At 43.1% G+C, this 26278-nt stretch overlaps 1 protein-coding gene and 1 non-coding gene across 4 annotated transcripts in view; both read left to right on the top strand.

Annotated features, from left to right (window-relative positions):
* SIPA1L2 (signal induced proliferation associated 1 like 2) overlaps positions 1–26278 on the top strand; it is a 137622-nt gene that overhangs the window by 50435 nt on the left and 60909 nt on the right. For all 3 annotated transcript variants that reach the window (XM_054988074.1, XM_054988065.1, XM_054988055.1), the window contains exons 3-6: positions 3511–3644; positions 14636–14824; positions 20936–21110; positions 22572–22675. In XM_054988074.1, the coding sequence (XP_054844049.1) occupies positions 3511–3644; positions 14636–14824; positions 20936–21110; positions 22572–22675 (602 nt within the window). The remainder of the gene's footprint in view (positions 1–3510; positions 3645–14635; positions 14825–20935; positions 21111–22571; positions 22676–26278) is intronic.
* Positions 20521–20678, top strand: LOC129345766 (U1 spliceosomal RNA). Its single transcript, XR_008598610.1, has one exon. It is a non-coding gene; the product is annotated as a U1 spliceosomal RNA (small nuclear RNA).

Below are 26278 nucleotides of genomic sequence, written 5' to 3'. Positions count from 1 at the left end.
GCTGAAGCCCCAGAGGGACTGGCGTGACTCTGGTGGCGCTTGGGCCAGCACGATTTCTCCATGTACTTGGGCCAGAGGACGAGGCCCAGGAGGGACCGGCGTGGCTCCGCTGGCTGCTCTGGCAGTGTCCCGTGCTTGGGTGTCTTCTCCCTGTTCCCCAGCTGAGTTCGTGAGTACGAACTTTGTCTCTGGGCTCTCGCAGCCAGGTAAGTCTGTTGCCAATGACACACTTTTTATCCCATGAGTGTGCCTATATCTTAGGATGGTTTTCTTTCTGACTTCTAGGCGACCTTGGTGTGGAATGGACTGCTTAGCTGTAAATGCCCCCCTTTTCTGTTCCTAATTTTTGTAGTTTTTGTGATTTTGCCCTTCCAGAGCTGCTGTAACATAGTGGTTAAGTGGTTGGGGTGTAAATCAGCATTCTGCTGGGTTGAATCCCACTACTGTCATGAGCTCAGCCGGTAGCCTTGGGTAAACCACTCCTCTCAGCCCAGCTCCCCAGCTGTATTGTGGGGATAATAATAAACTGGCTTTGTCCACCGCTCTGTGTGGGGCACTAATCTGTTTAGAAGAGTGGTATATAAATGCAGTTGTTGTTGTTGCCATAGATGTTTGTGCTCTGGTGAATTGGTGAAAGAGGTCTTATTTCCTCCTGGGATCTATCATAACAGTTAAGGGCCCCCTTTTTATTATGGTGAACTTTCATACCATGAACCTGGCTGAAAGACTTCACCCTGGTGACTAGGAAATATTGCTGCCCCTCCATTGCTTTGCAAAATAATACTTTTCTGCACTGCAGCACTAGCTTCAGCAAGCAGAGACTGTGAAGTCCAGCCACCTCTCCACATGCAACAAACCATTTACATTGCAACATGAGCTTGCCTCAATTAAAAAATGCTCCTATTTCACTGCAATTCAATCAGAAGGGCAGGTTGTCACCTCACTAGACAAACAACTAGACTACTTTTAGTCACAGTTACTAAGGTAAGGTAAAGGTAGACCCCTATGCAAGCACCGAGTTGTTACCGACCCATGGGGGAAAAGTTTGGTGTAAAAAAAAAAAAGTCCATTCCAGAGAACTGGTTGCAATTTTCCTACCTTTTTCCACAATGCAAAGAGAAAGGCCGGGGGCATCTTATTCAAGGTGCTGTAAAATCAGACCCCTTTGTCCAATTCACTTGAAATGTCGGGAGTTCTTAGAGAGGTTGGACTAGATTGCCATGGTGGGAAACAGTCCTCTCATGAAAAGCTGCCGTTTTCCATGGATGGAAAACAATGGGCAGACATCCTATCTGATCTTAATGAAAACTGAAATGGAACCCAACGAGCCTTCATAATGCAACATTTCTGAGATTTCTTAAAACTGACATACCTTCTCTTTCTTAAATTATGACTTTTTTTCTTAGTGCACATCTCTAAAAGTTAGTTTCCCTCATTCAGTGGCACTCTAGCAGGGCATGCAGGTATAAGCTGGTATAAGTTTCAGAGACTCCTGTCTGTGGGGCAAAGTAACTGGGTTGCAATTTGAACATGGTTGAAAATGGAGCACAACTTGCTCCGTGCAATAGAATTATTGAGTACAAGTTTAACTCTCCCACACTAGTCTCCAGAATGCATGCCTTCACTTTCACCCATGAGTGAGTGCTGCCATTCCCTGGAGGGTGGGGGGTGGACCAATGATACATGAAGGGCAAAACCTCCCTATTACCCCAGACATTGGGTAACCCAGATTGCACAGAAAGGAACCTCATGAGGGAAGCAATATCCATCCTTTGTTTTCTGAAAGCAGCTGCAGGATTGCAGAGAAGAGACAGCATGTTTCTGTTGATTTCCTTTGCACTGGAAAGGAAATTAAAGTAACTATGATAACTGCATTAGAACAGTATATCCTTGGTGTAACTCAGCCAAATTATTGATTCCCAGTAATGAATAGTGTATGTTCTGGCTAGTGCTCTCAGGTGATATGGAAGCTAGGTAACTGTGGGTAGCAGCAACTCTTATGAGCTCCAGCCCTTCAAAAGATGGGGAGGCCAATTCTGTCCTCTTCCTGTGAAGTGGAGAGTCCCTGCCTCCATTCCTAGGAAACTATCCAAACAAAACAATGTTTGTTATCCAGCTGACATGAGAAGGGTTCACCCTCTGTTCTTAAAAAGGACTTGTTGACCCCTTGGAGTACCCTCTCAGACCCGCAGGGGTCCCAGGACAATATTTTGAAAATCATTGGTGTGGTACCATATGGAAGGGAAGGGGATTGCCTGAGCCTCCTGTTCCCCACCGCTGCTCAACAGGCCTGTGGGGAGAAATGGAATGGTTGCACTGATGCACAGCATCACTTCTGATGCAAAACTGGAAGTAAGTCATCATATCATTTTGATGCTCTATGGTTTAACCATAGAATTTTGGGGTGAATCATAGAGCGGTGCCCCATGCAGTGATGGCATTTCCAGTTTTATGCTGGAAACTGAAGTTGTGCATTGATGAGCTACCAAAGAGCTTGTTCTCACCACTTAAATTCTCCCGCCAGGGTGCCATCTAGGTCTGTCAACCCTAGCAGTGAATCCTGTTGTAGAAAAATCTGTGTCATTGACTCACAATGATTAAATGTGTGCTTGATCTTTAATGACAGAATGTTTTCATTCCTCACAATGACATTTGCCCTGTGACCCCAGTGCACCAGTAACATACTCTCAAATAGTGGTTACCAAACCTTTTTGGGCTACCGCCCTCTTGATTCCATAAATTCAGCCTCAGTGCCCCATGCCCTAGATTATTAAAAAGCATTATTTAGAAAGTGGTTTGCATAGCCCACTAAGGAAAATAATAGCAGTAACATTCAAAACATTAACAATTAATTGCACATTTCTTCAAAATCCAAAACTGAAGTCATTTAGCAAGAATCTTAGATACCATATTTAATAACTACTTCTCTGTTCAGTAACTTCTTAATGTGATGGATGGGCTTGATGAAGTGATACCAGTTTCTCAATGTCTGATTTTCACCAAATTTCAACAACAATGCAGAGGCAGAAACTTGAAGCAAGGAAGGTGTTTCGCTTTAGGCTCTAGCCTGGTCAGTCATAAATAAATGAACAACGCACTTGGAGGAATCTAACTCTTAACCCTTTCCTCTTAACACCTCCTAGTTAATCCCTAGGGGGCTGTACTGCTCACTTTGGTAACTGCTACTCTAGAATAATTCACAGCTTAAATGTTAGTAGTATTGAAATGTGTAATACTTGTGAGAAGAGAAGTGATTTTTAGCCTTCTGCATTTTTGTAATATGGTATTTTCAACTAAAATACAACAGGTCTAAGTTGAACATATGTCTGGATTTGAACAGATTAATTTGTATTCTTAGGTGTGATATCCTGCCACCTTATCAAACATAATGAAAGAAGATGACAAACAAGGAGAGTGTCTCATTTCCGCCACTAAAATATATCTGAAGAACAAGTGGGGATCTTGTAGTTTAATGCTTCATTGTTGTATTGTCCTCTTTATGCTCTACAGAACATCAAAACTACTTTGGAACAGATGAAAATTTAGGACCAGTAGCAGTCAGCATCCGAAGGGAGAAGTTTGAAGATGCAAAGGAGAAAGAAGGTTCACAATTCAACTACCGTGTAGTATTCAGAACAAGCGAGGTAGGGCTCCTTCCCCATGCAGGAACTTGAATGGAGAAACACATTGTGTGAGCTATCTAATTATGGGTGTGGCTGGCGAGCATTTCTTATGATTTGTGGTAACTGGAAAAAGTGCCAATGCAGTTATAAAAACTGCTGCTGGCCTGACCATATCCTTTCTCCACATGAGCCCATGTCTGAAGACAGGATGGTATTGCTCATAGGTACACATAAAGTGCTATACAAACAGCCATTGAATTCAATCCATAGAATGGGTTATATTAAAACCTGAAATGGAAGTGATGCTTTAAACTACTAAAGACTATAAATGAGAGTGCAGTGGGTTAAATGAGAAAACAGAACTCTGGGATAATTCCCTTGTTTTGCTTAGCAGTGAATGATCATCTATACTCTATCTTGGTCCTAAAGACAGAAAAAAATAGGTGATATTTTTATTCTGTTACCAAGTGTGATGAGTTCTAACAGAGCCAGCCACACAGTGGCTGGAGCCAGCCATATGATGGCTGCCACAACTTACTTTCAATAACATAGTGAAGGTCCTTGTGCTATAGTGGCAGCTGCTGTCAAAGCAATTATTTTAAAAATTGCACTGCCAATCAAATCTCCAGTGGCCAATCAGAAGCCTTGCTGGGCAAAAGATCCACCTAGCTCCACCCATAGTCTATGAACACTTGGTGGGAACAAAAAAAGCTGTTGGTGGGTTCCATGGCACTCATGGGTACCATGTTGGGGATCCCTGCAATAAGCATTGTAATAGGATTAGGACTGTGGAAATCTGAAACCAAGCAAAAATCTGAAAAAGAGCTGAAACTAAGTTGAAATGAAGCTTAAATATCAACAAGACATCTTAAAACAATGGAGTTCTTCCTTGCCTCATTTTTCACTGTTACTTTTCTTCCCACCCACCCACCCTTCACTTCCTCCCCTCCCCCACTCTTCCCTTTTCCTCTTTTGCCCTTACCCAGCCTTTCTTTTTTACACTTTTGCCCTCTCCCACTAAGTCTTTCCCAGTTACCCCATTACTGTGCCTTCCCTTTTCATGTTACTCTGCCTCCTCCAACCTTTTCCTCCTCTGTTTTCCCACTCAGCCTATTACTGCTGCTTCTCTTCCTGGTTTTCCAGCACTTCCAGAGCTGGGCTGCTGCCAGCTCCTCCTCCAGCACCAAAGGCCTCTGTGTCCTCCTTCCAATCAGCTTCACTGTCGGTGGGGCTGAGAGAGTGTGTTTTGTTTCTGCAAAGTCCTCCTCCTCCTTGCTGTTGTTGCTCCCATACGCTCTTTGTCCTTTCCCTGAGCAGAGGCTACTCTGAAATTCTCTCCAGAGCTCCAGCCGACCTGTGTGCCTAACTCCATCTTTGCTGCCTCAGCAGCAACTGCCCCCTTCAATATGGCAGTGCCTGTGCAGGCACAAAGAGTGGTATTGTATTTTGGGTTTTTTTTAAAGCCCCTCTTGCCCCCCCCCTACATTTTTAGATGTTTCTGCAAGGCTGGAGTGAATCCTAAGTTTGTAGGGTAATGCTACTTGTGAGTAAGTCGCCCGTATTCTCAGATATAAGTATCTACTTATCAAGGCCACTTGGCTATTAAAATATAAGATGGTAAGTCTGTCGATAGCTATTAGCCACTATAGTTAAATGAAACTTACATTTTCAGAGATGCTATGTCTCTAAATCCAGTTGCCAGGCAGGGAAATGGCAGGAGGGTTATTACCTTAATACTGGGCTTATGGGCTTTCTCTAAGCATCTGCTTGGCTATTAGGTGAATCAGGATGCTGATTCACTGGGGCTGTTTTATATTCACTAAGCTTAGATCAGTTGCTATTTCCATTTGTCTTTATGCCTCTGTAACTTATGTACAAATACTTTCTCAAGCCTGTAATCAATAGCTGTTCATTTAATTGTGCATATAATTTTCATATTGTCTGACACCTTTTAGAACGTCAGTGGTTTGATATTCACACTTAATTATGTTTTGCCTAGCAGTAGCTTAAAAGACTTAATGAATGGGCTGATAAAAGGAATTGGATGGTTCAAGCAAAATATACTGGATTTCTTTTCTAGCTGCTTTTAGTTTCAGAAATTCATTTCCCTCACTTATAAAGTACTAAGTAGGGAATGCTGGAAGGAACATGAGCACTCTTCAATGCAGAAGCAGCAAGCAGTCAGAAGATGACTACAAATGCATGACAAAAAAAGCGCTATGGAAATGTGAGCAACTTTGCAAGGGCGTATGAAATTAGAATTTTGGGGAGAAAACCAGAAATGGAAGGAGGGGGCTGATAATTGCTTTGTCCTGTTAGCAAACATTAAAACCTTTTACATGACAGATTTATCTTCAGTGTTGTTTTAATACGTACTTGAAAACCCCACTTGAACAATGTTCATTGCAGAACAATAGGATGCTATTTTATTGCATAAAACAAACAGGATTTTAAAATTTTAGTTTCAGTTTTTTACTGTAATTATTGCATACCTTATGATTTTACTATACAATAACTTGATACAAAAGTGAGGGGAGATGGGGAAAAGGTGTTTACAACACCGTTTTCGACAATGTCTGAAAAGTTAAAGGATATGTTGTTTCCTTGTTTATGCACTACCAATTATTTGTTTGGTAATATATTAATTTAGTTACTAAAGCTAGATTGCAGACACAATTAAACAATGTATTGTCGAAGGCTTTCACGGCCGGAGAACGATGGTTGTTGTGGGTTTTCCAGGCTGTATTGCCGTGGTCTTGGCATTGTAGTTCCTGACATTTCGCCAGCAGCTGGCGAAACGTCAGAAACTACAATGCCAAGACCACAGCAATACAGCCCGGAAAACCCACAACAACCAACAATTAAACAAGTCTTTTTAAGAAGGGGTGAGTTCTATTTTTTCCCAGTTTGTCGCACTAACCATTGTAGTAGCTGTACATTAGGGTTGCTAGGGTCTTGGGGCCCAAAGTGGAGCACTTACCTCCCTCATGCATGTGCTTCCATGCTCCCCCATCATCCCAGAAAATGATATCATTTTACAGTGACTGAAAAGCCATGGGGTGCGCTGTAGCCAAGCTTGTAAAAATTGCCTCCAAATGGACAATTTTTACTGAGCTCAGCTTCAGTGTGCCCTGCAGCTCCTCCATTGCAAATGTTCCCCCACCGTGCCTCCCCTCCCACCAGCCAGGTGAGCTAGTCTGTGGAGGCAGCTGGTTAGGGCAACAGGATAGCAAGCTTACTCTAAGCACAGTTCAAACGCAGTATCAGAAATGTCTATCAATCCTTTAAAATATTGTAGTAGAATTATCTTAGAATCCGGTGATATATTACTACATAATGTATCACTAATGATAATGTATTTTGAGAAAAAGTGATTTCAGTAGCTAGGTCACTCAGTGAACAAGTACAAGTTGTAGAAAATTTGAAAAACAGTATAAATCCAAACATAGAATCATAGAGCTGGAACGGGCCTTGCAGATCATTTAGTCCAACTCTCTGCCCAATGTAGGAGCAGCCTAAAGCATCCCCGACAATTATCCATCCAGCTGCTATTTGAAGAATGCCAGTGAGCGGGGAACCCACCATATCCCTAGGCAGCCAATGTAACATTGCTAAAACAAAGCACAAGTAATTAAACATGACATCTTTAATGACACAGAAACTACCCAGTAGGAGCATATCTTCATCAACAGACAGTACCCAGAGCACAATGCAGAGCACAATGATGTAATCCTCTTCTTAGATGTTTGCTTCTCCTCCCAATTTGGTATCATCAGCAAATTTAATGAGTAGCCCGTTTACCCCTTCATCCAGATCACTGATAAAAATATTGTAAAGTACCAGGCTCAAAACCGAGCCCTGTGGCACCCCACTGGACACCTCCCTCCAATTTGATGAAAAGCTATTGACCACCACTCTTTGGGTGCGGTCCTCTAACCAGTTCCCTATCCTCTGAACTGTCCTATAGTGCAGACCGCAGTCTTCCAGTTTACCCATTAGAATGTCATGGGGAATCTTATCAAAAGCTTTACTGAAATTCAGGTAAATCATGTCGACAGAGTTCCCATGATCCAGTAAGCTCGTCACTCAATCAAAGAATGAAACCAGGTTGGTCTGACAAGATCTGTTGGGGACAAAACCATGTTGACTTCCCCGGATCGTTAAGCGGTCCTTCAGATGCTTACAGATCGCTCCCTTTAAAATCTGCTCTAATATCTTCCCAGCAACAGAAGTCAGACTGACCAGCCTGTAGTTTCCCGGGTCATCCTTTCTTAAAGATTGGGATAACATTAGCTCTTCTACAATCCTGTGGCACATCCCCAGTCCTCCAGGAGGCCTTGAAGATGATGGACGGAGGCTCAGCAAGTTATTTAGAAAGTTCTTTGAGCACTCTTGGGTGCACACCATCTGGTCCAGGAAATTTGTACTCGTCCAGTGCAGCCAGGTGCATCTCCACAACCTCTCTGTCAATGTCAACTAGCCACCCAGGTGTCCTGTCATGTCTTCTACCATCTCTAGATGGGCTCGAGTGCTTCAGGGAGAAAACAGAGGAAAAAAAGTCATTAAGCCTGTCTGCTTTTTCTCTGTCCTCTATCAGAGTTTCTCCTTCCACTCGCAACAGCGGTCCAATTGCCTCTACCTTACGTTTGCTTCTCACATATCTGTAGAAGTTTTTCTTATTGTGGCAAGCCTCTCTGACCAGACCCAGCTCATACTGAGGTTTGGGTTCTCTGATGGCTGATCTGCAGTACCTAGTAAATCTCATATATTCCTTTTTAGAGATCTGTCCTCTCCATTTCCTGAACATTTCCTTTTTCTCCATTAGCTTATTCTGGAGCTCTCTGTTCATCCACATCAGTTTCTTGGAGCCCTTACCATGTTTCCTTCTTGCTTGGAATAGTGAGGACTTGAGCTTGCAAAAGTTCATGGTTGGGAAGAGCCCACCCTTCACTCACTTCTTTCCCTTCCAGCACACTCCCCCATGGAATGACTCTCATCAAGCTTCTGAGTTCATTGAAGTCGGCCCTACAAAAATCTAACCTATGAGTCTGACTATGAACTTCCTTGGCCCCCCATGGCAACTGGAATTCAAGGAGGACATGGTCACTTCCCCCTAAGGTCCCCACCACCTTTACCCCATCTACGAATTCTTCCCTGTTGGTTAATATTAAGTCTAGTATGGCCAAGCCCCTTGTAGCTTCCTCCACCATTTGAAAAAGGAAGTTATCTGCCAGGCAGGTCAGGAAGTTGTGTGATTCTTGTGGCTTTGGTGAGCTTGTCTCCCAGCACACATTGGGGAAATTGAAGTCGCCTGTAATTATAAGGTCCTGATGTCTGGATACTCTACCAATCTGTTCAAGGAGGGCAGCATCCATTTCCTCTCCCTGGTCAGGAGGTCTGTAGCAGACTCCAACAACAATACCCTTTGTCCTTCCTCCCCTTATTTCCACCCATATACTTTCCACTGGGCTGTCAACCACATTCTCCAGAACTTGCTGACAATCAAGCCCTCTCCTCACATACAATGCCACTCCCCCTCCTCTTCTACCCTTCCAGTTTTTCTTGAACAACTCGTACCCATCCACTACCAAATTCCAGTCATGGGAATCATCCCACCAAGTCTCAGTAATTCCTACTATATCGTAGCCCTCTGTTTGCAAGAGAAGCTCAAGCGCATCCTCCTTATTACCCATACTTCGGGCATTGGTATATAGGCACTTGTAGCCTTGTACCTTTGGTTGATCTGTCCTACCCAGGTGGGCCCCCACTGTTATCACTTCTTCATTGAAATCCCCATGTTGATTGTCCCCTTCCCCTTGCGGCATCAGTTTAAAGCTCTCCTGATGAAGCTCTCCTGGTTCTTTCCAAACATTTTCTTCCCTGACCTTGAGAGGTGAAGCCCATCATGTGCTAGAAGGCCGTCTCTAAGAAAATTGATCCCGTGTTCCCAGAACCCAAAGCGCTCCTGCTGGCACCACCACCTCAGCCAACAATTCACCTTGAGTATGGTCTGCTCCCTTTGAATTCCTCTTCCTTTGACAGGAAAGATAGAAGAGAATACAACCTGTGCCCCTCACTGTCTTCAACTGCCTTCCAAGACCTTCATAGTTCTCTTTAATTCTTGCAATGGTATTCACGGTCGTGTCATTCGTTCCCACATGACTAGCATAAATGGGTACTGATCAGTCAGTCTGATCAGTTTCGGCAGTCGGTCTGTAATATCCTGAGTTCTGGCTCCCGGCAAGCAACACATCTCTCGGAGTAGGGGATCTGGCCTGGACACATGACCCCTGAGCAGAGAGTCCCTGATGACCACCACCTTCCATTTTCTTCCACTTCTGTGTGGCCCTATAACCTCTTCACTCCCTCCTCCAGATTTTTGTGGTTCTCCTTCCACTCTCGTCTCCATCACCATCTCAAGCACCTCAAAACGATTCTTGAGCTCCAGTGGACCAGAGCGTTGCCTTAGTCCACATCTTGCGGTTTGTATTGCAGAACTGAGAGGAGACTCAGAAGGGAGATCGACTCTTCCTTCTTCTCTTGGACTTATTTCTTCGTGTTTGTGCAGAGCCCCCAGGCTCTTCTCAATAACCCCCCCCTTCCTTGATTTCCTGAAGGGTGGTGATCCTCTCCTCCATGCTCTGAATCTTCTCCTCCAAAAGCCTGACCAGCTTACACTTCTGACAAGTGAAGTCCGTTGTCTCTTCCAGGAAGAAAACAAACATGGCACACTCCATGCAGGTGACTGGAAAAAGGGCCTTCTGTTGACATCATCGCCTTCCAAGTATATTCCAAGAGTACTCTTCTAGCTGCAGATCCCTTTCCTTCTCCTTTTCAGAGCCCAGATGGCTGTGATGTGCCTCTGGTGAGGAGGAGCCTAATTCAATTCAAGGCTCACTCAGTAGAGGGTGCGGCCAGCAGTTAGCCCCAGGCAAAACAGACACTCTCCAATTAGTAACAATCCCCCTCTGCAGTCAGCTCCAACTCAGGCAAAAAAGACAAACAGAAACACTTACTCCAACTGGCACCACTTTACAGCAGGCTCTACACACTCACACAGCCCCAAACACTGTCCTCCCACACAGTAACCTCAGCAAATTCCCCCCAGCAGTTAAGGGAACAGAAAAAGACTCACCACTCTAGCAGCTCCCTTCCCTGCTCCTTCTCAGAGCCCAGATGGCCCAAGAAGATTAAGAAGAAGTTAAAATTCAACAAGACCTGAATACTCTGGAGAAGTGGGCAGTTGTGAACAGGATGCAATTCAACATAGACAAGTGCAGAGTATTACATATGGGCCACAAAAATGTGAAGCACAAATACAGGATAGGGGATACACTTCTGGGTAGTAGTGTATGCGAAAGAGATCTTGGAGTAAGAGCGGACTGTAAACTAAATATGAGCAGTTCGTGTGATGCGGTGGCAAAAAAGGCAAACTCAGTCTTGGGTTATCAAAAAGAGTCCAGTAGCACCTTTAAGACTAACCAACTTTACTGTAGCATAAGCTTTCGAGAATCACAGTTCTCTTCGTCAGATGCATGGAGGGCAAGAAGAAACTGGTCAGATATATAGGTGGAGAGGGGAGGGAGGAGTAGATGCAAACAGTAGCTTCTGATATGGAGATCAGTTTACTTCTGTTAAGGAAGTCAGTTACTTCTGATAATGAGAGCAGATGGACATTGTTGGCACATGAGGGCATATATCACATTGGAGGATGAGCAGTTGTAAGAGCCAGAGACAGTGTATATCTACCCAATGCTCTGTACATTGGACAAACCAGCCAACCTCTGCGCAAAAGAATAAATGGACACAAATCTGACATTAAAAATGGCAACATCCAGAAACCAGTGGGAGAACACTTCAATCTACCAGGACATTCCATCAAGGACTTAAAGGTCACTGTAGTTCAACAGAAACCTTTCAAAAACAAAATCCAAGGGGAAGCTGCTGAATTGGAATTCATATGCAAATTTGACTCAGTCAAGCTGGGATTGAATAGAGTCTATGAATGGTTATCTCATTATCAGAAGTAACTGACTTCCTTAACAGAAGCAAACTTGATTTTGCTACTACAAACTAACACGGCTAACTCCTCTGCATCTCAGTCTTGGTTTGTATCAAAAGGGCCATTGCATCGAAATTGTAGGAGGTCATAGTCCCTCTCTATACTGCCTTGGTCAGGCCGCACCTGGAGTACTGTGTGCAGTTCTGGAGGCTTCACTTCAAAAAGGATGTGGACAATATCGAGAGGGTGCAGAAGAGAGCGATGAGAATGATCAAGGGTCTGGAGAGTGAGCCCTATGAGGAAAGGCTGAGGGGTCTTGGGAATATTTCATTTGGAGAAGAGGAGATTGAGGGGGGACATGATTGCTCTCTTTAAATATTTGAAAGGCTGTCATTTGGAGGACAGCAAGGAGCTGTTCCAGTTGGAAGCAGAGGATAGGACTCGAAGTACTTGGTTTAAATTACATGCAGAAAGGTACCGGCTGGATATTAGGAAAAACTTTTTCACCGCCAGAGTAGTTCAGAGGTGGAATCAGCTGCCTAGAGAGGTGGTGAGCTCTCCTTCACTGGCAGTTTTCAAGAAGAGGCTGGATGAATATTTGTCAGTGATGCTTTAGGCTCATCTTGCATTGGGCAGGGGATTGGACTAGAAAGTCTATATGGCCCCTTCCAACTCTGTGATTCTGTGAATTCTAGTTGGAAAAAAAAACTTGTTATCCCATACATATGAAACCAGACACCTTGGTTAATTTCCCTGGTTAATGTGGGCACCTACACTTCCAGGTCATTACTTTGTTTTAAATCATTATTTTCTGTGTGAGAAGAAAAGTGGGAAGAAATAGGAAGTAGCAGCTGCTTAACAGGATGGCTGTATACAACCATAGAATTAAAGACACATTTCCCCAGACAGTTTTATTATATAATCATCTACTTTATATGAGACTTGCTCTGGGGACATGGAAATCAGTATGTAAAACCTTGTATATGGAAGCGCTCTTGCTGAAAGTATGTCACCAATGAGTGATGGAAGGGCTAAAATGAAGTAGAGAGTATTAGTTAATTCAGTGTGGTCTTTGATTTAGATTGTAAAATCACTTTCTTATTCTTGCTCTTTTAAACGTGTCTATATTTATTTATCCCGATGGCGCAGAGTGGTAAGCTGCACTACTGCAGCCCAAGCTCTGCTCACGACCTGAGTTCAATTCTGGTGGAAGCCAGGTTCAGAAAGCCGGCTCAAGGGTTCCATCCTTCCAAGGTTGGTAAAATCAGTACCCAGTTTCCTGGGGGTAAAGTGTAGATGACTGGGGAAGGCAATGGCAAACCACCCCGTAACAAAAGTCTGTCAAGAAAACGTTGTGATGCGATGTCCCCCATGGATCAGTAATGACTTGGTGCTTGCACAGGGGACTACCTTTACCTTTTTATCTTTAACTAAATCTTTAGTTTAGTTATATTTGCACAACACCACAATGAATTAAGCATGTGTGTCTCCCTTTCACTTACTGAAGACTGTGTTAGTGCTAGAACTAGAGACGGGCACGAAACAAACCACGGAACAAAATTCCAAACGGAACAGCTGGTTTGTTTCCAAAGAAACACATTCCGCAGGTCTGCGTTTTTATGGAACGAACACCTTTTCCTACCATTCCTTTCCATTGCTGGTTCAGGAAGCCAGACACTTCACGCCATTCAATCCATCGCCCAGGCAACGGTGGCAGTCTTTTGGTTGCCCTAATCTGAGGCCTGCACGCTTGATTGGCAGCTGTCCCTGTGAACTAGAGAGCTCCCACTCTGGCCCATCCAGCCAGGAAAAGGGCTAGCCCCTCAAAGTAGCTTCCAGCAGACACTCCAGTTTTTGCTACTACTAAGAGAAAATGACAGGAAAGGGAGGGACCCATGGCTCATGCCTTTCCCGGGGTTCAATCTCTCTGAAACTTGGGAGGTCTTTAGAGGACAGAGAGGACTATGTCCCTTGCAAATTTGGTGTGTATTGGACATTGGGAAGGTCAGTTTGTAGCCCCTCAAAGTAGCTTCCAGCAGACACTCCAGTTTTTGCCACTGTGAAGAGAAAATGGCAGGAAAGGGAGGGACCCATGGCTCATGCCTTTCCCGGGGTTCAATCTCTCTGGAACTTGGGAGGTCTTTAGAGGACAGAGAGGACTATGTCCCTTGCAAATTTGGTGTGTATTGGACATTGGGAAGGTCAGTTTGTAGCCCCTCAAAGTAGCTTCCAGCAGACACTCCAGTTTTTGCCACTGTGAAGAGAAAATGGCAGGAAAGGGAGGGACCCATGGCTCATGCCTTTCCCGGGGTTCAATCTCTCTGAAACTTGGGAGGTCTTTAGAGGACAGAGAGGACTATGTCCCTTGCAAATTTGGTGTGTATTGGACATTGGGAAGGTCAGTTTGTAGCCCCTCAAAGTAGCTTCCAGCAGACACTCCAGTTTTTGCCACTGTGAAGAGAAAATGGCAGGAAAGGGAGGGACCCATGGCTCATGCCTTTCCCGGGGTTCAATCTCTCTGGAACTTGGGAGGTCTTTAGAGGACAGAGAGGACTATGTCCCTTGCAAATTTGGTGTGTATCGGACATTGGGAAGGTCAGTTTGTAGCCCCTCAAAGTAGCTTCCAGCAGACACTCCAGTTTTTGCCACTGTGAAGAGAAAATGGCAGGAAAGGGAGGGACGCATGGATCATGCCTTTCCCGGGGTTCAGTCTCTCTGAAACTTTGGGGGTCTTTAGAGGACAGTGAGGACTAGGTCACCTGCAAATTTGGTGGGTATTGGACATTGGGAACATCTTGTTTAGTTTGGCTATGAGTGTGAAGGTGCCCATTTTGGGCTCCCTCGAACCTTGAACTGGTTTAGAACCTGCTCAAGTTTGGCTAATTCGTGGTTCGTGTTCTGTGAAAATGAATGGACCATGAACCACGAACTATGTGGTTCATTTTTTCCCCCGTTCTGTGCTCATGTCTAGTTAGAACTATAAATATTCAGGCTTTAACTTTTCTTGTAGCTTACAACATTGAGAGGAGCAATTTTAGAAGATGCCATTCCATCGACTGCTAGACATGGCACAGCACGAGGCCTGCCTCTTAAAGAAGTATTGGAATATGTAATACCAGAATTGAGCATTCAGTGCCTGAGGCAAGCTTCCAACTCACCCAAAGTTTCTGAACAGCTGCTTAAACTGGATGAACAGGGGGTAAGTAGTATATTGCAGTGTGTGTACTTATGTAATCATGTGAGGTCTTACTGAAATGTTTTGTTGTCATGAACTCAACAAACCAGAACATGAAGATTTGAGAGGATTTTCAAATCAATTACCTATAGTACCTTAATTAAGTTTTCTAGAAATGTTAACAGAAACAATATTTAACTTCTCAGCATCAAGATAACTTTTATCTATTTGCGTATTCATATTACAGTAGAATATTAGTTTAGTAATCAATTTCCAGTTTAGAATAGCACTATATGAAGAACTGCAGATATATAGCATATCCACAGATTGCACATACAAGATGGGCATAAACTCATTGGTGTTTCAACTAGAAGAAACGTAGGAATTGAGGAAATTTTTCTCTTTTAATTAGCACAGTTTATCTACATCTGGGGTGACAGCACAAGTCTGGCAACCAATGGGAGACTCACTTCCAAAGTGGGTCCTTTCTAGAAATATAATAATGTCATTTCTGGTCACCGGAAGCATTGGAACACTGGCATCTGCTTCCCATTCTCCTCTTATTTTCTCTCACCTCACAGCTGAGTGGTGGCAGGAAGGAAATATGGCAACCATATTCTCAGCAGTAACCTTCTTAGTTATGTGAACTTTTTGACAGTACCAATTAGATGTCAGATTTTGAGCTATCGAATAACACTGAATGAATAATTAATTCAGAATAAATGGTGATGAGATTATCCAGTCCCAATTATCCAGTCCCATAAGGCAAATTTGCTGTTCTGAAAAAATTAAAAGGAATATGTACTTATATGAAATACACCTTTTGGTTTAGTCTACCTGTATAAGCAAAAATTAAGTAAAACAACTACTTACCTTTTTAAAAATAAGTTAGCAGCATGTATCAAAAAAGCTTTGAAATAGTTGAAATGACAAGATCCCAGTTAGAGATGCAGAATTTGCAGAAATTTTGATCCAGTATGTGTGTGTGTGTGTGTGTGTGTGTGAGAGAGAGAGAGAAAATTTGGAGTAAAATTGAAATATATGCTATAATTATTTTCCTACAAAACCCAATCTTATTTTGCTGCTTTAGCAACATAAAACAAAAGATTGTAAATATACAAAAGAAGTTATATTATTTGGGAAAAAATACAATCCCAGTAGGACTATCAGCATATTTGAATATCAAGTTAAATTTTAGTGCTGTATTATAATAATAGACAGTACAGCATATTCATTGTTGTCCAGATTATCCACATTTAAACAATAAATCTGTCTTTGAATATGTCTACAGTCTGCACAGGAGTTCTCATTATCTAAAGCTGTACATTGTCTTATATGCATTTTCTTCATTCCGTACATTTTAGGAAAGTAAAACCTTAGAAACATAGAACTTGAAGGAACCTCAATGGTCATCTAGTCCAACACTCTACCCAGTGCAGAAACCCTTCCTGTAACCCCTGCTCTATGCCCAGAGGAAAACAAAAAGCCTCTAGGATACCTGGGCTACCTGGTAGAAAATTATTTCCTGGCCCCAGAGTGGCTGTCGGCATTATCCTGGACATATAAGAAAGGGTTATGAGAACCTATGTAGGGGTGTCTGATTCGGGATTCCAACTTGGAAAAAATCCCAAATTGGGTCCGATTCGGAAAGATTCAGGATTCCTGAATCAGTCCCAGCATTGATGGCCCGATTAGGAAATACCGAATCAAATCTTTCCAAAGTGATTCAGATTGCTTCGGAAAGCTTTGAGTCAAGTGGGAGCAGCCCGCAGCACTTTTCTGGCTGTTTGCATTTGCTTTCAAACACCCTGCTGCTTTCTTCACCCATCTTGGGAAAAAAGCCACGAGACAGTGGGGCAGGAAGTTTAAAACTTCCGTGTACTTTCAATACTTTACGGAGCATATCAACACAATCTAAACACCTGAATCCTGCTTTGGGATTTGGGTTATTATGGATTATTTTTCCATTTCAGGTAAACCTGAAGTGGGAAACCAGAATATTTTTTGGCTGCACACTCCTAAACTTATGCTCAAGCCTATGCTAGAACCATACATGCCCTCCCTCTCTCAGTCTGCATACATTTATATTAAGTCATAGAATCATCACTGCTGTCAGGTTTCCATCTAGCTTCCTCTTAAATAGCTCCAAGGAAGGAGAGCCCACCACTTCCCAAGGAATCCTGTACCACTGAGGAACCACTCTGTCAGGAAGTTCTTCCTAATGTTTACCTGTAACTCTTTTGTTTTAATTTTAACCCTTTGATTCTGGTCCAACCCTCTGGGGCAACTCCATTCCATCTTCTAAATGACAGCCCTTCAAATACAGCTCTCCTCCAGGCTAAACATACTCAGCTGTTTCAACCTTTCCTCACAGGATTTGGTCTCCAGACCCCACACTATCCTTGTTGCCCTCCTTTGGACAGGTTCCAGCTTGTTAATATCCTTCTTATACTGTATTTCAACTGAGATTTAAAAAGAGCAGGGTAAAGTGATACCATCACTTCACATGATCTGGACACTATACTTATGTTGATAAAGCCTAAAATCACATTTGCCTTTTTAGCTGCTCATCACACTGCTGACTCATGTTCAGTGTATGATGTACTAAGACCCCTAGATCTTTTTCACATGGATCACTACCAAGTCAATTCCAAAATTACATGGTCACTACTAGAGGTGGGTACGATCCCCCCCAAAATACCGATCAAGCCGTTCGTGGATCCGGGCCGCTGCCAAACCCAGGTCACCGATTCTAACCGATCAAGTCCCGTTTCCGATCCAGAATCAGGAATCGGAGAGGCCAAAGCGGGAGGCGCACCACTGTTTCCAGCGATATAGGAATGGTGGTTGGTGGCAGCGGCCGCCAGGCCCGGTGGGCACGGGGAGGCGCCGATGAGCCGCCTCCCCTCAGGGAGGGAGGGGACGTTCACACACACACACACACACACATTTAGAGCAGGGGGGGAGTTTTTAACCCGACAACGAGCCGCCTCCCCTCAGGGAGGAGACATTCACACCAGGGCCGGATCTACGGTTGCCAGCGCCCAGGGCAACCGTAGTCAGGCTCTTGTGCGTGCGCGCTCCTGGGTCGCCCCCCCCACCCATGCAGCAAGCCGGGTGTCCCGGTGCGCTGCAGAGCTGGCGGCAGCGCGAGTAGCTCGGAGGCTGCCCGCGCCATTCACCTGCCCCGCAAGACAAGGGGCAGCTGGCTTGCCCGTGCGCCCTTTGTCCTGGGGAAAGGTGAACGGCGCAGGCGGCCTCCCAGCCTCCCATGCTGCCTTTTGCCTTTCCCCAGGACAAAGGGCGGCTGGCTTGCCTGCGCGCCCCTTGTCCTGGGGAAAGACGAACGGCGCGGGCGGCCTCCCAGCCACCCGTACTGCCTTTTGCCTTTCCCCAGGACAAGGGGCGGCTGGCTTGCCTGCGCGCCCCTTGTCCTGGGGAAAGACGAACGGCGCGGACAGCCTCCCAGCCACCTGCGCTGCCTTTTGCTTTTCCCGCAAGCCGGCCACCCGTTGTCCTGCGGGAAAGGCAAAAGGCAGCACGGGTGGCTGGGAGGCCGCCCACACCATTCAACTTTATCCAGGTGCGCTCCTGGGGCTGGCAACTGTGCCCAGCGCCCCCTCTTTGGCGGCGCTGGGGGCAGACTACCCCCCTGCCCCCCGTCGATCCAGCCCTGATTCACACACACACACACACACATACACACACACACACAGAGCAGAGGGGGGGATCTATCCCTGCCTCTCCAAATAGAGAAAGACACCCCGTCAACATGTTTCAGCCAGCTTTTAAAAAAAAGCAGGGACAGAATCCTCCGTTCCTCCCCACCCAATTTTAAAAGAAAGCAACCAGTCTTCAAAAAGCATATTTTAAACACACACAGAACAGTGAATGAGGTTTTCCCACAAAATACAGTGTTTTAAAAGCAGGTTAAAAACAGAGTGACAGACAGAAAAACACCCATTCCTCCTACAAAGCCCTGTTTTTTTAAAAAGCAAAAAACCTTTGTGTCCATGGCTTCAGAACACCCCCTTCCCCCTCCCTCCCCTGGGTTGCTGCTCTGTGGTTGGAAGGAAGCCTGCTAATCAAGGAAATCTGGGCTTCCATTCGGTTTTCCAGGGTGACAGAAGGAGGGCAAACACAGCTCAGGCATTCCCCTGGCTCCGTTGCTAGGGGAATAGATTATTGGCGCCTGAGTGTCTGGCTCTCCGATTAGATCACGATGGTCCCTCCGATCAAGCCCCTCCCCGAAATGCTGGATCAGTCACCGTGGACGGAACCGATTAGCTGAGTCCCGATGGCTCAAACGCCATTATTGGTTTTTTTTTTCACATCGTGATTCCGATCGTGCCCATCTCTAGTCACTACTACCCGGGGTGCCCACAACTTTCATCTCATCAACCACTTCTTCCTTGTTGCTGAGAATCAAGTCCAAGATAGCAGACCTCCTTGTTTCCTTCTCTACCTTCTGGACGATGAAGTTGTCAGCAAGAGAAATCAGGAATTTACATATTTGGCAGAGTTTGACTTCCAGAAGATATCAGGGTATCTGATATCTCCCATGACCCCTATGTCCCATTTCTTTGAAAATGTTGTAATCTGATCTAGGAGTGTATCATCCAAGTCCTTTGCCTGGCTCTGTGGTCTATAGCAGACCACCACCATAATATCACTATTATTTTTTTCTCCAGTGGTCCTAGGAATGGATCAGTCCTCACATTTGGGATGTAGCTCCTCCTCTCCGAGGTAGGGTCAGTTGACATGCACATCATATTGAACATCATATTTCACATCGTATTTCACTTCAGTGTTAAGGACAATCGGTATAACACACATTATGGCCAATAAACAACTACAGTGGAGCCGGATGCTCATGTACAAAATGATACACTGGCTATAGTGTGATCGCCAGTATGGGTAACTGTGTCCTGCTCACTTAGCTGGCTAAGAGGTAATTCTGATTTTCCTATATATTGCAGACATTGCTAATATTAGTCATATTTGGAGTTAGAAGAAATCTCATGTCGTGTGATTTTTTCCATTGAATCAGGTTCTATATTTCACTTTCTGTTTCTGCTAGTGGGAAACACCCTTCTTCTTCAATTTGTTTGTTACATAGGAAAGGAGTACGGGCTATTTTGAGGAGCTTTATTACTTGGCTTCTCTGCCTCTTTATTCTCTTTTATCTTAGTTTCCAAATCTTCTAAATCTTTTTCAAGTTTCTGTTTTCACTCTTCCTGCTGTTACAAACCAGCCACTTACCTGGTAATGGTGGGGAACCTCCCGGTGATGAACTCTACCTATACCCTCAGTGGAGCGGGAAGGGGGAACAGCACATAGAAGTAACTTCCTGTTTTCACACAATGAGTGATATGAATTTCTAAGAATTTCAAAAAATTCTTACTATTTTACCATAAAGATTTTTGAAATTCCTAGAACATCATGACATCACTTCCTGTTTTGAAACAGGAAGTGACTTTCAAAAAGTCTCTGCCCCCTAACAGTCCTGAAGGTAGCCAGCCAAAGGCTAGCATCCATACCCCTACCCACATCTTGTCATCTCAGCTAAGGTAATGGCCCCATAGCATCCTGAGGACAAGCCTTCAGATGGCTATATGTTTTCCATGGACAAAAAGACACATTAGATTGACTTTAAAAGGAAAGAGAAAAATTGGTGTGTATGTCAAAATAACTACCTCTGTTGTAGTGTTGGACATGTTAAAATAAAGTGGCAGGGGAGATACCTTGATCACAAAGAAGTTTTTCCTATGATGAGGCTTATCCATTGCACTGGTAGCATGCTGCCCCTGTGACTTCCTCAAATGTAGGAAACTCAGTTGCATAATTTGCGGTAGAGGGGGACTGCATTTGTTCTGTAAAAAAAGAGAAGTGTTTCCAAGGGATAACACAACAATGTGAATCTCCCCCTGATTAATCCATAGTTTTGATTTTGTACTTTTCAGTATGTTTAATATATGAATTATCCCAACCTTCTACTTTCTAGACTTTTATGAGCTTTTAAAAAGGAAACGTACTTATTATAATAGGAACAAAGTACAGCTATAAAAGCTTTTTAATGACAAGAACTTTCCCTTTGGCTGTCTTTCCCCCCTTAACTTATTTATCTTATTTCAGCTGAGTTTTCAGCACAAGATTGGGATTCTATACTGCAAAGGAGGCCAAAGCACGGAGGAAGAGATGTATAACAATGAGACAGCAGGACCTGCTTTTGAAGAATTCCTTGATCTTCTCGGTCAGAGAGTACGGCTGAAAGGCTTTAATAAATATAGAGCTCAGCTAGATAATAAAAGTAAGTTTGAGTACCGCCCCCCCGCCAAAGTAGCAAAGGAAGAATCGGTGCACTTAGGACAGTCTGGACTTCCTCCAGGCTGGGTGCGTACTCTCTCTGTACTGAGGGACATAAGAAGACTACAGAGGTAGTATCAATATTGGACTCCTTTTGTTCTTCTCCTGAGCTATGTCTGTGATATACCAGGCATTGATTTTCTGCTAAGGAAAGGAGACAGGTTGCCTACATTCAGACATCATGTTTTAATTGTTGTTTTTAATGCTTTTTCTGTGTGTGTTTTGGCTGGGTTTTATTTAATTGTTTTAACTATGTGCTTTTGTTTTATTTTAACGGGTTTTTAAGGATGGCTTTTATTATGTATTTTTTAATCTATTAGCCACCCTGGTGGCCTTTGTGAAGGCAGAATGGTGGGGTATAAATTTTGTAAATAAATATAAATCATGAAAAACTATAGTTTATAAGTCATGATTTCATTAAACTCTGGATTACTGTGATGTCTGAATGCATGCAGCTGAACATACTATGGGTTTTTTGATGTTACTAAGTTGGAACTGTAAACCATGATTTGTGCCTAGCTTGTTAACTGTAGCTTGTTGCGATTTCTGAATGCAGAAATTCTACTTTGCTTTGTAACTCCACCACTCTCAGCTTCTTACTTGTAGAACTGGAAGTAGAGAGTAACAGAGGACTTCACTGCTCTAGCTAAATGCATCTATATATGGCGCATTATCAGAACACTCCCTCCCTTCTCTGCCTCCTGTTCACACCCACCCACTGGTGATTACTCACCAAGCAGGAATGTGCTTTAGAGAAGGCAGACTCTCCAGAAGGGGGAGGAAGACTATTTAAAAAAATTTTTTAACAGTAGAGGTTTAGGAATCCAGTGAAACTGCTAGACAGAAGAACTATATACATAGCAATGCTTTATCATCAGTCTGGCAATGTGAGAGAGCTCTGGATAACATCCAGGGATTCTACTCGGAGGCAGGAAAGGTGGCAAGCAGTAGACTAATTGGGATTTTATGGACAAATTGTGGTCTTCTATGTACATCTGGTAAACTAGTCAGGCTTTGTACAATAAACTCTGGTTTAAACAAACACTGCAGTGTAACATCTGAAGTAGTCAAAGAGGCCAGATGTAGTAACTACAGGAAGCTCCTAGTTCCTTGATTGGAAAAGAAATGAATGTTCAGGGTGTCTGCTATGCATGCATTAGTGCTGTGGTTAAACATACCTGCAGCTAATTTTTAGCTCCCACAGAAGACCAGTAGAGAGACTGTCTAATTATAATACAAATTAGGATATACGAGCCGAGGAGGGTTTCTTGTAACATTAGACAGATTTATTAGGCTCAGTTTTGAATTGAAGTCATATTTTCTAGAACTGAAAAAGAAACAGTGTGACTGAATTTGCGTACTGTATTTATATTTTTGCTGATCCACTTACAATATTTATTTTCAGCTGATTCAACTGGAACGCATTCCCTCTATACTACCTACAAAGATTATGAAATAATGTTTCATGTCTCGACTATGCTTCCATATATGCCTAGTAATAGGCAACAGGTATGTCTCCTTAAACCGGTTTTTGGAGTATGATCTTTTAGGTCAAGTTTTTGTATGTGTAATGCTTCTGGTTGATTGTTATGAATAGTTCTTAAGAACTGCGATTATGATTTAATTCAATCATTATATTCAACAATACAATATTTCTGGAAAGTTAAACATTTTTGTTTGAAATCAACTTAATGTAGACTCATAATTTATAAGCATGTGAAGATGCAGGAGGGTATATTTTCATTTTTTCAGCCATTATAGTGTAATCTTTAATTACACTATATGTGGGATGGCTTTTATGCAGATAGAAAAGACTGTGATATGCAGAAAATACAATTAATGTGTGAAAATGTGCATCAATATACTAGTTCAGAATACCTCAAAACATTAAGGATGGCTAAAGATTATAAAGCATTAGAGGTTTTACAAAAACCTGGAATATAATCATGAATGAATGAAGTTAATGGGATTTTGCCATTGGCTTCAATGGGGTTAGGGTTACTGTTTCTGTAAGATTAACCCTGTCTTTACCTGTACTTGCAAAGATAGAATGTTAAAAAAATGAGATAAAATCTTTGGCAGAGATGTGTTTTATAGATAACATTTTATATATATATATATTATACATATTTATATATGATAAACATACTCAGTTCAGAGCTCTGCAGCCACTCGACCACACCTAAGTTCCTGTGTATGAAAAGAGTCACTTAACTGAAGTATTTTTTAAAAACTGAAGTACTTAAAAAAATATAAAGATATTAAAATATTTTGGGTGAGAATCCAAAATATGCCCAGATATGCTTATGAATAGAAAGGCCATCCACAAATTAGATTACTGATGACAATGCAAAATTTTGAATGGTAGTATGTCTTCAAAGAAGGAACAAAGATATTAGTTTGTGAGAAACTTTATATATATTCAAGCCATTTCGTAGAAAAAGAGCTGCAGGAACTCATTAGCATAACTCATTAGCATATGCCACACCCCTTGCCATCACTGGAAGTGTGTCTTTAGCATAATTGATTTGCATATGCCACACCTCCTGACATCACCTATCCTGGATGTTTTGGACCCAATCCTGGCCACCCAGGGCCAAAATTTGGCCTAAAATGGCAACAAGGGGCTGAAAAGGGGCCCAAAATGGTCAGGATCGGGTCGCTGCTTAGCAGGAGAGTGATCCACCACCTGTCAGAGGCCCGATCCTGGCCGTTTCGGGACCAATCCTGGCTGTTTTGGGCCAGATCCTGGCCATTTTGGGCCCAAATTGGGCCCCAAATGGCCGAAAATCAGGTGGGTGGGGCCACCTGACATGTGACCTCTTGGGTGAACTGCGGGAACTGTGTTCTGGCGCGTTCCTCCTCAAAATGAGCCCTGCATTCAAGGAAAAATCAGTCTTTTCTTGCGTACAACTTGAGATGGTGTCAAAAAAGAGCTAGAAATGTCATTTTGCTTTACTTTTTGTGCATCTTTACTGCTTTTAACTCCCAGTAAAGTTGTATAAAAACTAAAATAGTTTTTGTAATGGCAACATATCAGTTGACTTTTAAATGGAAGATGATGACAAACTGTCACTAATATTCATGAAGTTGGAATGATTTTATTTATATTCTTTCCACCTGTCTTTCTGTACTGTTGTTTGATGAATAAAAAGCAAAAGAAAGTACTAATAACAGAAGCTACTGATAACAAACTGCTTTTTGATGAAAATTTAGTAATGTTTAAAGCAGTGCTAGAAAAAAGACAAATGTCTTCCATATTTCATTATCTTATATACTAATGGCCAAGTGACCTAGATCCGTGGATACTTAAATCTGGCTATTGGATCTATGAATTAGATGAGACAGATCTTCCTACACACCTGAAAAGTTCTCCAAGTTTGCTGAAAAATCTGAACTATAAAGTGGAGAGTTTTAAAAAAGTGATAAAAGAAGTGCCTGTAACTTTAACTAGATGCCCTCAGTGGCTGTTGCTAGGCAACCATAACAGTTCACCCAATATTCCAGGCTTGGTTTCTGTCAGTAAAAGGTGGGGTAGGGGTCAGCGCCATTTCCAGGGCTGTTTTGACCTTTGAGGGCTATCCCCAGAAGCTAATTAATACCACATGACTTACATGATTCTTCCAGGCCTTGGTGCTTGCTACTGTTTAGCACCAGCCCCCACCCCAAGCCGGTATAGTGTAGTGTTTAGAGTTCCAGATAGGATCTGGGAGACCCAGGTTTGAATCTCCACTGTGCTGTGGAAGTTCACTGAGTGACTTGATCCAGTCACATACTCTCAGGGTTGTTGTTGTGAGGATAATACAGAGGCCAGGGGAATGATGTAAGCTGTTTCGGGTCCCCATTGTGGAGAAAAGTATTATATAAATGACATAAAATAGTAAATAAAGATGAACATTGGAGGGACAGATAAAAGGTAAGTTGTTTTATGGGTTTGAAGGAGAGAAAGGCGTAGGGAAAGGTGAGCCTATGGAGGCTCTCAGGAGCAAGGAAAGAGGAAACAGTGTGGAGAAGAGGATACAGGGAACAGTAAAGTGCCTCTCAAAAATCCTTGTAGATCCCTACCATGCAACTGAGCCTGGCTTACCTGGCACCATGTAACTGGGCCATAGAGGAGAGACTGCTGGGGGGGGGTGGGCAAAGGTGGGTGGGAAGGAGAAAAAGAAGCAGGGAAAGGGTTAGAGGCTATGGGGGGACAAGGAAGGAAAAAACATGTGGCGGGCGAGGGAAAAATGAGATGCCCTCCACAAGTCCTTGCAGGACCAATTATAGATATATAGCAATTATTTCATAAATATATGAAAGTAGTCATACTTCAGATTGCCAGAGTAATTGCCTGTGTAGTTCATTCATTGATTTTTTTTCTTGAACAATTTGTATCTTGCTCTACAGCCAGAAGCTCTTCGGGCAGCATAAGAAATATAAAACATATTACAATCCTACAGCAAAAACTATTTAGAACACTAGAAGCATAAATGCCAATCAAAATAAATTCTATACAGCTCCCCACAGCACATATGAAAGCATATATACATGAAGCAGCCAAGCTAAACAAACAGAACAAATGAAATACAAGAGTAATAGAGGAATGACTTCAAAAATAACATATAAATGAACTATGTAACTAAGCCAAAACAGTAATGAAATGACATAAAAAACCATGATCAACAGAAAATCCCAGTAAGTAAGAAAGTCTTTACCGGGCACTAGGAGCGCATCTGGTGTCAGGCAGACAGCTTGGTGGAACTCATTCCAAAATTGAGGTGCCACAGCTGAGAAGTCCATGCTTTTAGCTGCTGTCACTTTTGTTTCTGCTACCAGGCTTGTCAAGCAGATCTTAATTGCCAGACAGCATAAAATAAACCTTTCCCTTGAGGCTCATAGGAAGGTCAACATCACAGATGCAGTTTCAAACCCTTTATAATCTTCTGAGATCTGCTGCAACTCTTAAAGATAATTGGTGGGATACAGTGATGGTCATGGATCTTCTCCTCTTTCCCCTCACCTCAGAAGCCATTTCCAACCCTGGGAAAATTGATTCCTGGCTTGCTGGAACCCATGTGGATAATAGCCAAGTGAATAAGTGAGGTGGGGAGGAGGAAGACAGCGAAA

This window comes from Eublepharis macularius, chromosome 1 (genome assembly GCF_028583425.1).
Source record: "Eublepharis macularius isolate TG4126 chromosome 1, MPM_Emac_v1.0, whole genome shotgun sequence".
Classification (NCBI taxonomy): domain Eukaryota; kingdom Metazoa; phylum Chordata; class Lepidosauria; order Squamata; family Eublepharidae; genus Eublepharis; species Eublepharis macularius.
Note: the sequence above shows the minus strand (reverse complement) of the source record. Positions and strands in the feature narration are given on the sequence as shown.